Genomic DNA, 13,701 nt, shown 5'->3' on the forward strand with positions numbered 1-13,701 from the left:
ATAATTGACATAGGCAAAGCCCAATCGGTATGGCGGAGAGGCGGTAATCGTTGATAACTATAACCAATAGGACGGTGGAGGTAGCCGTATCAGGTGGTGTGGGCCAGGCACGGGAGAATGACAGGCGCGTGGCCTAATAGCGGAGTGAGGCAGGCGTTAGCGCAAGCCAGCCCCAGCCAATGGCGTCCATGTGTGGGCGGGGCAGGAGGCCCCGTGCCTGGGCTCTGTGATTGGGAGATCGAGACAGAGAGAGCCCGGCCGGGCAGTGTGTGCGCTGCACGAAAATGCACTCGGATGCCGCCGCTGTCAGTGAGTAGCGGCCGGGCCGGGCATCCTGTTGCGGGGCGCCCGCAGGGGGCAGGCTGCGGGGTCTCTGCCTGCGGGTGGCGCGGCTCGGAGGGGGGGGGTTCGCGCAGCCCGTCCTGGGGGCGCTGCCTGGGGCCCGAGGGGGGAAGCCCGTGGGACGGGGGCCGCGTGGGGCCTTTTGGGGGCATTTGCGGGGGCATCTGATGGGAGCCCGTGAGACCGCCCCGCACCTGAGAGCCGCGGCGGGGCCGGCGGGGGAAGGTTGGGGGGATCCCGCAAGTGCCGGGGGCGGGGGGCAGGCCGGTGCCGGCTCTGCGGCATCGGACATTCTGCCAGGGAGCAGGTTGTGCCACTACCCCGGGCGCTGACAGAGGCTGTGACGCAGTTTCTCCAACCTTGCCCGGGAGCCCCGAGTCCGGCCCCGGCCCCGCAGGGTCCCACTCTGGTGCCGGGCGTGCTGGGAGCGGGGTGCCGTCCGGGCGCCGCCTTGCGGCTCGTTCCACCGGCGGTAATTTAACGGGTTCAGTGTCAGCCCGGTGCGGGAGAAACGGGCTGTGAAGGGGAACGAGCCCGGTGCATTGTGGGAGCGGGAGTCTATCCTGCTGCACAGCGCGTTTGGCCTCAGCGCCGGGGGGGACTCCAACTCCCAGCATGCACCGCGCCCCAACTCTCCCCTGCTTGGGTGACTGCAAGTTGCTGCCTGATGCTCTGGGGCCAGTCCGGGGGCCCCCACAGTGGGGGTCGGCCTAGGCACCTTGCGTGGGGAGCGCAGGCAGGGACGTGCTCCCCACACCGGCGTGGGCGTCTGGGAGACGAGGCTAAAGTTGTCCCAGAAATAGCTCTCTTGGGGTGGGGAGCAGGAGGGGAGGCTGGGCAGCGCGCTGCCCATTGCAGGGAGGGCTTTCTCTGTGGGGTACGATGCCCTCCGAGGTAGGGTGCAGGGGTCCTGAGCACAGGCAAGGCTTTGTTTTAGGAACAGGTTGCCTGCTGAGGTGCGGGGAGGCAGGGATACTGAGCACAGATAAGAATGTGCTTCAGGATCTTGTTCCACCTCTAAAGGGTGGGTGGGAAGGAGGCTACAGTCCCAAGCACAAGACTGTCTCAGTAACATGAGGTTGCTGCCTGTCTCTGATGGGTAAAAAGAGACAACACTGAGAACAAGCACTTATTTATCTCATGGCAAAGGCTGATCTAGAACATCACTATTTCTTCATATGTTCTTTCTTATTTTGGGTGATCTCCGCAAGTCTGAAAATAGCTATTAGAAGAGAAACTGTGTACATCTTGGATTTTCTTAAACCCATCTTCTACCTTTGAAAAATTGGAGGTTGGAGAAAAAGAGCCTGGCATAGGAACATAGTGTATATTTAACCATATAGGGTTGTGTCATTGCTCCAGCAAGTCTGATTATTATTAATTTGTATTGCCATAACTCCTGGGAGCTGGTAACCAGCACTTGTTGCTTCAAAGGAATGTAAAAATATACCATCCCAAAATTTACATAGCTAATGGCATAGTAAAATGTACATTGGTAAATAAAATTCTCTTGAGCCCTACCTACAGTGCATAGTTTATACCTTGAAGCTTGAGGTTACAATCACCCTGTTTTAATATATATAGTGCCATATATTTATCATAATATAGACAAATAGTAGGATAATTATCCCCCAAACACATTATCTGCAATACAGATACGGGCACATAAACGTGTTTCATGTTCTATTCAATCTTTTCAGAATTTATTACTAAGAAAAAAATAAAGGTGAAAACCCTTATTCTGAAGATATGTTAGCTGGATCTGATAGACACTTCCTTCTGCTCCCTCATTTGGGACGTTCTAGGTTATCCAATGCCCACTTAGGTCTTTTTTTTATTTCTCAGTAGGAAAGTTTCAGAGTACTGTTCCAGGTTTTCCAGCTGTCATTGGCCTTGGGTTCTCGCCGTCTTTCTCTTCCACAGTGTGCATTGAAATGCAACTGTCCCTGACAGTTCTGTGGATTCTCTTCTCTTCTCTTCTACTCACTTACATAAAATCATTTGGGTTTAAGAAATCTCTATGCCAACTAATCAAGCCTTGCAAAACTTTGCTCCTCAAGTGTGAGTAACTCATTTTCAGTATAGATTTAAAAAATAACTTTTTTTTTTATCATTAGTATTCTGGTTTGAGTAAGTAGATGTCCTGGGCTGGTAAGCTTTTATGGTAATTTTACAAGACTTAATCCTTTGATTTTTCTTCCCTCTTCCACCTAATCAGGAAGGACTTAAATATTTCTCAAGCATCTCTGATATTTTCAAGACTAGAGAAGATATTAAACTCTTTAGTGATGGCCATTCTTTAACTCCTTGGCAATTTATAACCTTGTATGTCTACTTACATATAAATATTTTCCTAAATTAACACACTTTGTTGTCTCTAGTTTATACTTCTATTCTCGTTGATTAAAGTGGATGATTGAGATAAGAATTAACTGTTCTCTTAATAGAATACCTGTACATATGAGTCTAGAACAAGACTAAGATGAGACATGAACAATCCTCATTCTTGTATTCTTTCCTCAGAGCTTTGATTTTGCTAAACTCCATTGTTGCTCTCCGGTGATATGAACTCTGTCAATCCAGTTTCTAACTCTTCTCCATTTTTTTTTTTTCAATCCTTCTTTGAGGATGACTACTTGCTTTGAAACATTCCCTAAAAGATGTGAGGTATGCTTGCCCACCTCATCCCCCAAACAAACATGTCATCTCAAGATTTCTTGCTAGTTCAGTGAGTATAACTGGAAATCATTTCTGTCTTCTGTATTATAAGGCCACATAATTAGTTTCATTAATGGCAAGTGGAGTGGCTTTTTCTCCTCATCACCTGTCTCCATTCTTTCAAACTGAGGAGTGTTGGATGTGTGTGATTCTAACACTTTAGTGTGGTTTGTTCTTGTGTGTGATCTTCTCTGACATTTTCATCTAGAGGTACCAATTCTCTGTTTCCCTCCCTTTTTTGTCCCTCTCTGGCTTTGGGGACATTGAAAGAAAAATCTTTTTCTTGTTCTTCCTCTTTGGTCCTGTTTGAATTCTTATTTCTCTGTCTTAGGGAAAGACTCCCTTAGATGCTATGTCTCCTATGCTTTTCTAAAGGCACTGGGCTACAGCTGGCTATAAGGGTGGTGATTTTGCATGAGTTTTGTGCTTGAGGAGGAAAGAAAACTACTGGAGGACCCATGACAATATGCAACTCCTATATCCATTGTAAATACTTGAGCATTCAACAGTACCACTGGTTCAGTCTGCCTATATAGTGATAACTAAAACTAACAAAAACTGTAAACAAAATGCATCTTGTGGGGTGAAAAATCTTTTTTTGTAGTTATACATTTTTTGAGGGGTGGAGGCTTATGTATTCAAATAATTTCTACAGTTTTTTTACCCTTCTATTTACATTCCTCTATCATCCTTTATAATTTGAACCGGAAATTATGCCTTAAATGCTAAATAAAAAAAGGGAATTCTACGTCCTAATAAGATCAGAAGATCACTTGCAAATTATGCACTCTTGTTTATGACCAGTTTTCCAGTGGAGATGGTAATTGCCACTTGAGTTCTATATTGCTTTATCATTAATGAGTTACAACTGCTAATACTTCTTCAGCCTAGGAAGGAGTCTCTGAATATTCATCTAAGTAACATGTCACACACAACCAACTGAAACATTGTTTGAGCCAAAGTGGGTGGTAGAAATAGACCTTATTTATTTCCCCAGGTGTCCATTGTTGGCACTTATTTTTACTGAACCATAGCCAATATTTTTACTCCTCTTTACATTTTGTTAAGATTATTTCAGTTAGGAATGTATACAACCATTTTCATATTTAATATGTGTGCAAGTCATGGCATATTGCAAAAACTCACCCAGTATTAGGCCTTGCCTATACATACATTTGCACTGGTTTAGTTAATCTATTTTAATTAAACATTGAATCCCTGTGGGGACCCTCTTATTTTGATTTAAGAGTGAATTATTTTGGGTTAGCTCAAACCTGTTCTTAATTAATTTAAGGTAAACTGAAAAGTTTGGTTTAAACTAAATAACTGTCCACATAGCCTTTTGTATTGGTTTAATTAAGGTGTGATGTCAAAATTAATTTTATGTTTAAAGTAGTGCAATGCTGTAGGCAGGCCAGCTGTTACTGTTAACATTTGTCAGCTACCTAGTGGAATAACTTTTTTCCTATGGAGAAAATCCTAATATTTTTTTTTTAACTTGCCCTTATATGCCACATGCAGATTGAAATAAGTAATCTTGGAATCCTGAGTTGTAGGTGACCTGTGAAACTGATTAGCAACACTTCACACTATAGCTGAGTTTAAAAATAACATATTATGCTTTGAGTCAGGTGTAAATTAGTGCATCAAATGACTCGCCTCACTGAATCAAATTTTGGTTCTTTTCTCTGCTTTTTAATGTTAATTTATGGCTGTATCTTTAAAACATACCAGAACAAAGTTTAATAGGATTCTTCAGAAAAAAGAAACCCTAACCTTCAGCTTTTTGTTTTCTGCCCTTGGTTATGAATATAGGGTTTCAAAGCTGTGCATTTTGGAAATTGTGGGTTTTAGGCCTTGTTGAAAATCTTGGTGCATTTCAGATCTGGGTTTTCATTTTAAAGTGTCTTTACAAGGTAAACTGAGACACTGTTATGAGTCTGTAGGCAGACCTAGGTTTTCTTAGTGCTGAAACTTAACTATTTTTAAAACTGATTCCAGTTAATGTGGTTTGCCTGAGTGAGGAGAGGTAATTTTTTTTTTAAAGTGGCTTTGTTAGATAGGCTGGTATGAAATTTTGTAGTTTGGAATTTTTGTAAATAATTCTGTTTCTCCACTGTGCAGTCATACTCTTTTTAAACTAGGTTCAGGGAATAAAATTTTGAGCATACTCCCTCTCTTTCCTACCTTCCTCTTTTTCTGTTCCTCAGGGGATGTTGGCTTCAAAGTCAAATTATTATAATCTAACTGCTGAACAATGTACTGGGTACATCCAGCAATTGGATTGTCGTACGGTGTCCCAGTGTTTCACAGTACACGGTTGCCAATATCTGTGTTTTTTGGTCTGGTCTACACTACAGAGCTAGGTCGATGCAAGGCAGCTTACATCAACCTAACTCTGTAAGCATCTAAACTAAAATGTCGTTCCTGCCGATGTAACTTGGTCACTATGCTGACTTAACAGTGCTTAGGATGATGCACTAGGCACTGCATTACATACGTTGACTTTAGTAGCCTTCAGGAGGAGTCCCATAACTCCCCACCATGACCCCTCCGGCTGCCCGGTACACAGATACATGCCCCTCTCCTTTTAAAGCAACTCAGATTTTTGAAATTCTGTTTCCTGTTTGCTTGGTGTGGAGAGCTCACCTAACAACTGACTATGCTGGCTCCATGCTGCAGACGCACTACTGCCTGGTGTACACAGGAAATGGTAAGAACAGGAGTACTTGTGGCACCTTAGAGACTAACAAATTTATTAGAGCATAAGCTTTCGTGGACTACAGCCCACTTCTTCGGATGTAGTCCACGAAAGCTTATGCTCTAATAAATTTGTTAGTCTCTAAGGTGCCACAAGTACTCCTGTTCTTCTTTTTGCGGGTACAGACTAACATGGCTGTTACTCTGAAACAGGAAATGGTGGATCTCTTGGGTCTGTTGGGATAAGAGGCTGTGCAGGCACAGCTCTGCTCCAGCCATAGAAATGTGGATATCTATGAGCAGATTGCTCGAGGTGTGGGGGAGAAGGGCTGCAAGAGGGACCTGCATCACCTGCAACAATGCTGCGTGGAAGCCAAGGAGCTGCAGCAGGCGTTCCAGAAGGCAAGCAAGGCAAATAGTTGCTTTGGTGCAAGCCTCAGACATGCCACTTTTACAAAGAGCTGCATGCCATCCTCGGTGGAGACCCCATTACGACCCCCAAGAGCTCTCTGGATACTTTGGGGGAGATGGAATCACAGCCCTTGGAGTGAACAGCGAGGAGGAAGTGTTGGATGAGAAGGGGGAGGATTATGGGGGACAGGCAACAAGGGGATCCAGTGGTGCAGCGAGTCAGGCCTTTTTTTTTTTTGACTCCAGAGCAGTTGAGCCAGTCCCTACAGTCCAGCATGGGTGAGCTTGATGCAGGGGAAGGAACCTCTGGTAAGTATGCAGTTTGCTTTGGTATTGCAGGGACACATCTGTTCATTTACCTTTTTTTTTTTTAATCATGTTAGAAGAGGTAGTGAAATAACCCATAGAGACAGTCACTATCTGCTTCTCATTTCCATGTAGAGTTAGGCAGAGGAGGCCCTGCAGAACAGTTTGTTTCTGTGCACCGGGATGTCCCGTGAATCCTCCAAAGAAATCTTGAGGAAACTTTCCTGAAGGTAGTCTGCAATCCTCTGGGGAGGGCTGCATTATTTCTTCCGCAGCCTTAGGATACTTTCCCACGCCACTTTGCAATTACTTTAGCAGGCACCATTGCAGCACACAGGGCTAGCAGCATATGGGCCCGGTCTGCAGCCGGACACATGCAGGGGCTATTCCCTTTCACCCTCCGTTACCCTCAGGTAGCCACACACTAGTGGAGTGGCTCAGCCAGATGAGATGGAGAAGGAAGAGGACGCAGGATGACACATTCCAAAAGATCCTGCAAGCCTCTGGTGCTTCGGATACCGAGCACAAGGCTTGGAGAATCCCCTAGCACAGGGGTCGGCAACCTTTCAGAAGTGGTGTGCCGAGTCTTCATTTATTCACTCTAATTTAAGGTTTCGCGTGCCAGTAATACATTTTAACGTTTTTAGAAGGTCTCTTTCTATAAGTCTATAATATTATAACTAAACTATTGTTGTATGTAAAGTAAATAAGGGATTTAAAATGTTTAAGAAGCTTCATTTAAAATTAAATTAAAATGCAGAGCCCCCCCAGGATCGGTAACCAGGACCCAGGCAGTGTGAGTGCCACTGAAAATCAGCTTGCGTTCCACCTTTGGCACACATGCCATAGGTTGCCTACTCCTGCCCTAGCAGAATGAATGGACAGGGATAGTACGAAGAAGAGAAAAGCACAGGAAAAGGAGAGAGACATCCAGCAGGAGGTGCTAGCACTTTACAAGTCGCAAACAAACATGCTGGAGGCTCTTTTGACCTTCAGGTTCAACAGACCTGTGCTCTCCTCCCTCTGCAACCCATAGAGAACTGCATTCTGGGACCTACCTATGCACCCCCACATTCCACATGGTGTCTGGGGCTGCTTCAACTACCCCTACTGCTCCACTCTGGGGGAGAGTACAGGCAATCACAGCTGCCCATACACTGGCCTGTGAGAGAGACGGTCGATGTATGTGTTGTGAAATGGAAATGACTGTTCTTTCCCCTTCAAAGGTTCTTTCCCCGTATTTATAAAGTTTCGTTCAGTTATAAATATGTCTGTTTGCATAAGTTTGGAATAAGTCTATTTATGGAAACGTAATTCATCTTTATTAGTTCACAACATATGCTGGCTGGAGTTGACGACATTCACAGATAATAGCAATAGATGCATTTGCAATGTTTTAGTACTGCACACGCAACACTCCTTACAAGGTTCATACCGAGGTGCAAAAAAAAAAAAAAAAGCCGTGATCGGCGGCACTTCGGCGGCGGTCCACCGCGCCGCTTTCTGCGAGGGACCTGTTGCTGGAATGCCACCGAAGAGCCGCCCCTTCCCTTTGGCCTCCCCAAGCACCTGCTTGCTGCGCTGGTGCCTGGAGCTGGCCCTGCAGAGCACACTATACAGCAACACACATTACTGTGGCTCACTATTAAAAAGGTCTTTCAAAGCCTCCCTGAGCCGCATAGCTCCCTGTTGAGTTCTTCTTATAGCTCTGGTATCTGGCTGCTCAAAATCAGCAGAAACTTTTCCCCCTTTGCTTCATAGATATTGTGAAGCACACAACAGGCAGCTATAATCAAGATATTTTTTTCACTGAGGTCTAATCTCGTGAGTAGACGGCAACAGTGGCCTTTCAAGTGGCCAAAGGCACATTCAACTGTCATTCTGCACCTGCTGAGCTTGTAGTTGAAGTGCTCCTTGCTGCTATTGAGGTGGCCAGTTTACAGCTTCATGAACCATGGAAGTAAGGGGTAGGCTGAGTCTCCTAAGATCACTATTAGTATTTCAACGTCCCTAATGTAATCCTCTGGTCTGGAAAGAAAGTCCCTGCTTGCAGCTTTCTGAACAGGCCTGTGTTCTTAAAGATGCGTGCATCATGCACCTTCCCTGACTATCCCGTGTTGATGTCAGTAAAACGTCCCCAGTGAGCCACCTGTGCTTGCAGTACCACAGAAAAGTAGCCCTTTCTATTTATGTACTCTGTGGAAAGGTGGTCTGGTGGCAAAATAAGGATATGCGTGCCATCTATCGCCTCACTGCAGTTGGGGAACCTCATTGCTGCAAAACCATCAACTCTGTCAGCACATTGCCCAGAGTCACAGTCTTTCATAGTAGGATGCGATTAATAGCCCTGCACACTTGCATCATAGCAAGTCCTACGGTGGATTTCCCAACTCCAAAGTGATTCCTGATTGATCGGTAACAGTCTTGTGTTGCAAGTCTTCCATACTCTGATTGCCATTTGATTTTGCACTGTCAGTGCAGATCTCATTTTGGTGTCACTGCTCCAGAGGACTGAGGCAAGCTCTGCACACACTTCCAAGAATGTGGCCTTGCCCATCCAGAAGTTCTGCAGCTACTGTTCATCATCCCATACCCACATAATGATGCGATCTTACCAGTCAGTGCTTGTTTCTCGGGACCAGAACCGGCACTCCACCTTCTGCAGCTGCTCCATGAACATCGACAACAACCTTGAATTGTTTCTATGTCCCACCAAGGAATTGTCATAGACTTTAAGGTCAGAAGGGACCATTATGATTATCTAGTCTGACCTCCTGCACAATGCAGGCCACAGAATCTCACCCACCCACTCCTGTAACAAACCCCTAACCTATGTCTGAGTTATTGAAGTCCTCAAATCATGGTTTAAAGACCTCAAAGTGCAGAGAATCCTCCAGCAAGTGACCAGTGCCCCACGCTGCAGAGGAAGGCGAAAAACCTCCAGCGCCTCTGCCAATCTGCCCTGGAGAAAAATTCCTTCCCGACCCCAAGTATGGCAATCAGTTAAACCCTTAGCATGTGGGCAAGACTCAGCAGCCAGCACCCAGGAAATAATTCTCTGTAGTAACTCAGATCCCACCCCATCTAACATCCCATCACAGACCATTGGGCATATTTACCTGCTAATAATCAAAGATCAATTAATTGCCAAAATTAGGCTATCCCATCATACCATCCCCTCCATAAACTTATCAAACTTAGTCTTGAAGCCAAATATGTCTTTTGCCCCCACTACTCCTCTGGGAAGGCTGTTCCAGAATTTCACTCCTCTAATGGTTAGAAACCTTCATCTAATTTCAAGTCTAAACTTCCTAGTGTCCAGTTTATATCCATTTGTTCTTGTGTCCACATTGGTACTAAGCGTAAATAATTCCTCTCCCTCCCTGATATTTATCCCTCTGATATATTTTATAAAGAGCAATCATCTCCCCTCAGCCTTCTTTTGATTAGGCTAAACAAGCCAAGCTCTTTGAGTCTGCTTTCATAAGACAGGTTTTCCATTCCTCGGATCATCCTAGTAGCCCTTCTCTGTACCTGTTCCAGTTTGAATTCATCCTTCTTAAACATGGGAGACCAGAACTGCACACAGTATTCCAGATGAGGTCTCACCAGTCATGTTCCCCACTGTTCCTCTCGTGGCTCTGCAAATACTGCAGGATCAGGCGCATTGTGCTCGCAATGCTCATCACAATAGTGCAGAGCTGTGCAGGATCCATGCTTCACACAGAGATGGTGGATGTGTGGGTTTGCGGGGCTTTTGAAAAGAGATGCGACACATCATGGGGTGCAGATAAAATTATGGGATGGCGAAAACTGAATCATGGCACGTTCAAATCATGTTCCCAGTCACCCCGTTGCAGCTTGTTTGCTCCATGAAGCATTACAAACCATTCCCCAAACACCCAGCACTAGATGGTGTCAAGTTGCACAGTGGGATAGATACCCACAGTGCACTGTTCTCTGCATTGATGCAAATGCTAGTAGTGAGGATGTGCACCACCAACACAAGGAGCATAGTGTGGATTGGCAAAAGCGATTTAATTACTGTGGCAACTGTACGTTGACTTGACTTTGGTTGACTTAATTTTGTAGAGTAGACTTGCCCTCACTAATAGAAAACAATTAGAGCTGACTCTGATCTAGATTTTAAATCAGTACACATGGAGGGGAAAATAAAAAAAGAACAAAACAACCACATATGGGAATATTAGTTGGATACTTAACTTTTCAGTATAAACAGTAGATATGGCAGTTAATCTGCAAATCAGTTTAATGAAATACTTTAGACTCAATGGGTATGAATGAAAGAGAAAGAGGGTTCATGTAGATTCTCCCACACACCCAGATAAGCATTCCAAAATTTTAAGGGAGTTCTTATTTGTTTTTCAGTTACTAATCTCTTTAAATACCAGTGTTAATTGGTAGTGAATCAATACTGTGCGCAATAGTTATGGTTCTATTTTAGCTTCAGTTATGAGATTTTTAGTTACTCAATTTTGCAAACTAATTAGTTTAGCCTTTAATTTTCTACTCCGTTCAAATCCCGAGATGACTTTTTCTTTTTTTGTTTGTTTTGTTTTTGAAAGCCCAAGCGAAATAAATCTGTTTGTAGTTCATGCAAGTGCATGTGGGTAATACTCTTGGCTGTATGTTCTAATCAAGTTTGCACTCAGGTAGTTTGACAACAACCAAAGGTAAGTTAGATTTCCAATGAGAACTGAAACACAAGCCAAGTTTGAAGAAAATTGGTTCAGTTTTAAACTTGAACACTTAAAGTTGGAAATTTCACAAATGCACAGTAGAATTTTACTATGTTTTAAAATCCATTCAGCCTTTTGGATTGTTTTTATGCATTGAGCTGTTCAGGCAGATCTTCCAGGGGGATATGTAGTTTTAAACTGACTCTCACCTTGACTGTAATCTGTTTCTTCTAGAAACATGCCAAATATATTGCAGGTTCTTTTGCTTTGGCCATGATTGTTAGTTAGTTGATGAAGGGCATTTTGCAAACGCTATGTAGTTTCTTTTCTATCTTTGTTCTGTAGATTTTTGGTTTTGGTCACATAATGATTGATCATGAATAATTGACCTGCCCAAGCCAACTGTGTCAACTCTTGTTCTTAATTCAGGCAGCATTTTCTACTGACCTTCATACCAAAAAGGCTTGAAATGCATAGGCTTGAAACACTTCTTTTTCTCAACTCTTTCCCCCTTGTTACAGTTTTGGGATTGGAAAATGTTAGCAGTATTTCCCTCTTCATCTATATTACATAGTTCATTCTGAAGTGTCACAAAGTATTTTAGGAAATCTGGAGTCAGCAATAGCTTCACTCACCAGTGAAACACAGTTAGCACTAGGGAGGAAACCAATGGACAGATATACACAGTACCTCAGTTTTGGCAAAGGACACTAAGGCAAGCCCCATATCTTATTGAAAGTGCCATAAACTAGTCTTTTTAATGGCCACAGAGCAAGCAGACTCTCCGGTCAGCTACTTGCATTTAGATCTCATGCATTTGACCCCAACACAATAAATTGCATGGAATTGAGCTACCATAGACTACCTCATTTTCCTGCAGGAAAAAAACTGAGTAGTGTCTGACAAATCGGTGTACTCTGGGATCCATCACTCATTCTAGTGAAGAATATCCTGTGCATTAGGTGTCTCACGTAAGCTTAAGTAGTGGGCTATTGTGTTAGCAGTCTTCTTCTGAATGTATAAAAACACTTTCACTATAAATTTCCTTTCTTGAAGGAGTGTTTCCAACTGCTGGAAATTAGTCTACTTTCAGTTAAGGTTTAAGTTTTGTTGCAGCTCCATCCATTGTGGGACCACTGGCCTCTCAATGAACCCTCCTCTTCCTTTTTCTGGGCAGAATGGGATGAGGTCTGACTGCATTTTAGCTTGTTCTCTCGATCCTTCCCTCTAATTTTGGCTACAAGATAATTGGCCTTGAGAAGGGGGAGGTGATAATAGTTGTGAAAATGTTTCCATCTCTGTTCATGTAGAGCTGTAGTGTGAAATAAAATCGTTCTATATCTTGTCTTGCTTTTCACTTTTCTGAGATGTGGGATCAGTTTGAAAAGTGGTGTATAAAATCAATAAGTATTGATAAAACCACGGCCCATCCTAAAACTACAACACCGGTTTTGTGACTGGTTAGAGGCATGGTCATCTTAACAGGTTACATGATTCAAAGTGTGGATACAGCAAATCTTCTGCCATCACAGTCAGAGTTGCACATGCACATCCACACACAACCTTTTACCTTTTTGTATGCTGCGATCTGAGAAAATCTGGGCAGCTATCCCTAAATGCCTCTGCAAGAAATGAAGTACCCATGAAGTACCCATTACCCCATATGATAAATAGAACCATTTATCATATGGGGTAATGCACTTTGGGGATGTCCCTCTCTACGTAGCTAGGAAAGAGGAAGATTGGTTAACTTGGTGACACAGTCATGCTTAGGGTATCCTGTTAACGCTCCTAGGCTAGCAAAACATGAGCTGCCATGATTATTACTAACAGTGTTTAAGTCAAAGGGTGAGCGGGGATCATGTATAAAACCAGCAGTACTATTAATTGAAAAACGCAGTTAAAGTTGTAGTGTGGACAGGACCTTAGTCTTTCAAGACCTACTTTTTTCCAGGTTTGGAAAACTAGTCAATGTTGACTTAATTTCTTAAGATGTTTTCAAATGCTTTTAGATCCCCAACTCTACTCTTATCACTAGTTTTTCAAAGACACTAACTTATAGCAAATTGGGAAAATGGCATATAGGAGACCACCAAAGGAGAGAAGCATCTGATTGTGATCCCAGGTCAAGTCTCTTCTGGAGCAGAAGTGTGGGCATTTGGTATTATTGTCCATGACAAATAAATCTGTGGTGTGAGTCCCCCACTGATGAAATATTGGCTCTGTGATGGACTTCTGCACTGATCACTTGTAGTTGGTTACTGCATGTTGTTAACACGATGTCCAAAGTCTGATGGCTTCCTGGCAGATGTAGCTGTGATGTTTTGGGGATCACACAGACCAGTAAGGGGTTCTGTCACTACCTTCCTTGTAAGCTTGGGGTTCCTAAATGCTGTGCTGCTAGCTCAGAAGGAGCTTTGAGAGCCTTAACGTGGTTCCCAAGCCTACTGCTAGCCTTTACTTTTCATAATTAAATCCCTCCAAACTTTCTATTGTTTTGTTTTTGAATGTGTAACACCACTTT

The 13,701-nt window shown here is 43.7% G+C and overlaps 1 protein-coding gene across 4 annotated transcripts in view; it reads left to right on the plus strand.

The window, feature by feature from the left end:
- The first annotated feature begins 218 nt into the window (after window positions 1-218).
- Window positions 219-13,701, plus strand: part of DCUN1D4 (defective in cullin neddylation 1 domain containing 4) — a 74,062-nt gene continuing 60,579 nt past the window's right edge. The window contains exons 1-2 of one of the 4 annotated variants that reach the window (XM_054029831.1): window positions 262-309; window positions 6,418-6,480. In XM_054029831.1, coding sequence (XP_053885806.1) covers window positions 285-309; window positions 6,418-6,480 — 88 coding nt within the window. In that variant the 5' untranslated portion in view covers window positions 262-284. Of the gene's footprint in view, window positions 310-6,417; window positions 6,481-13,701 lie in introns of all 4 variants that reach the window. The other 3 variants (XM_054029832.1, XM_054029833.1, XM_054029834.1) reach the window with 3 other exon arrangements.

This window comes from Malaclemys terrapin, chromosome 5, assembly GCF_027887155.1.
Source record: "Malaclemys terrapin pileata isolate rMalTer1 chromosome 5, rMalTer1.hap1, whole genome shotgun sequence".
NCBI classification, from domain to species: Eukaryota; Metazoa; Chordata; order Testudines; family Emydidae; genus Malaclemys; species Malaclemys terrapin.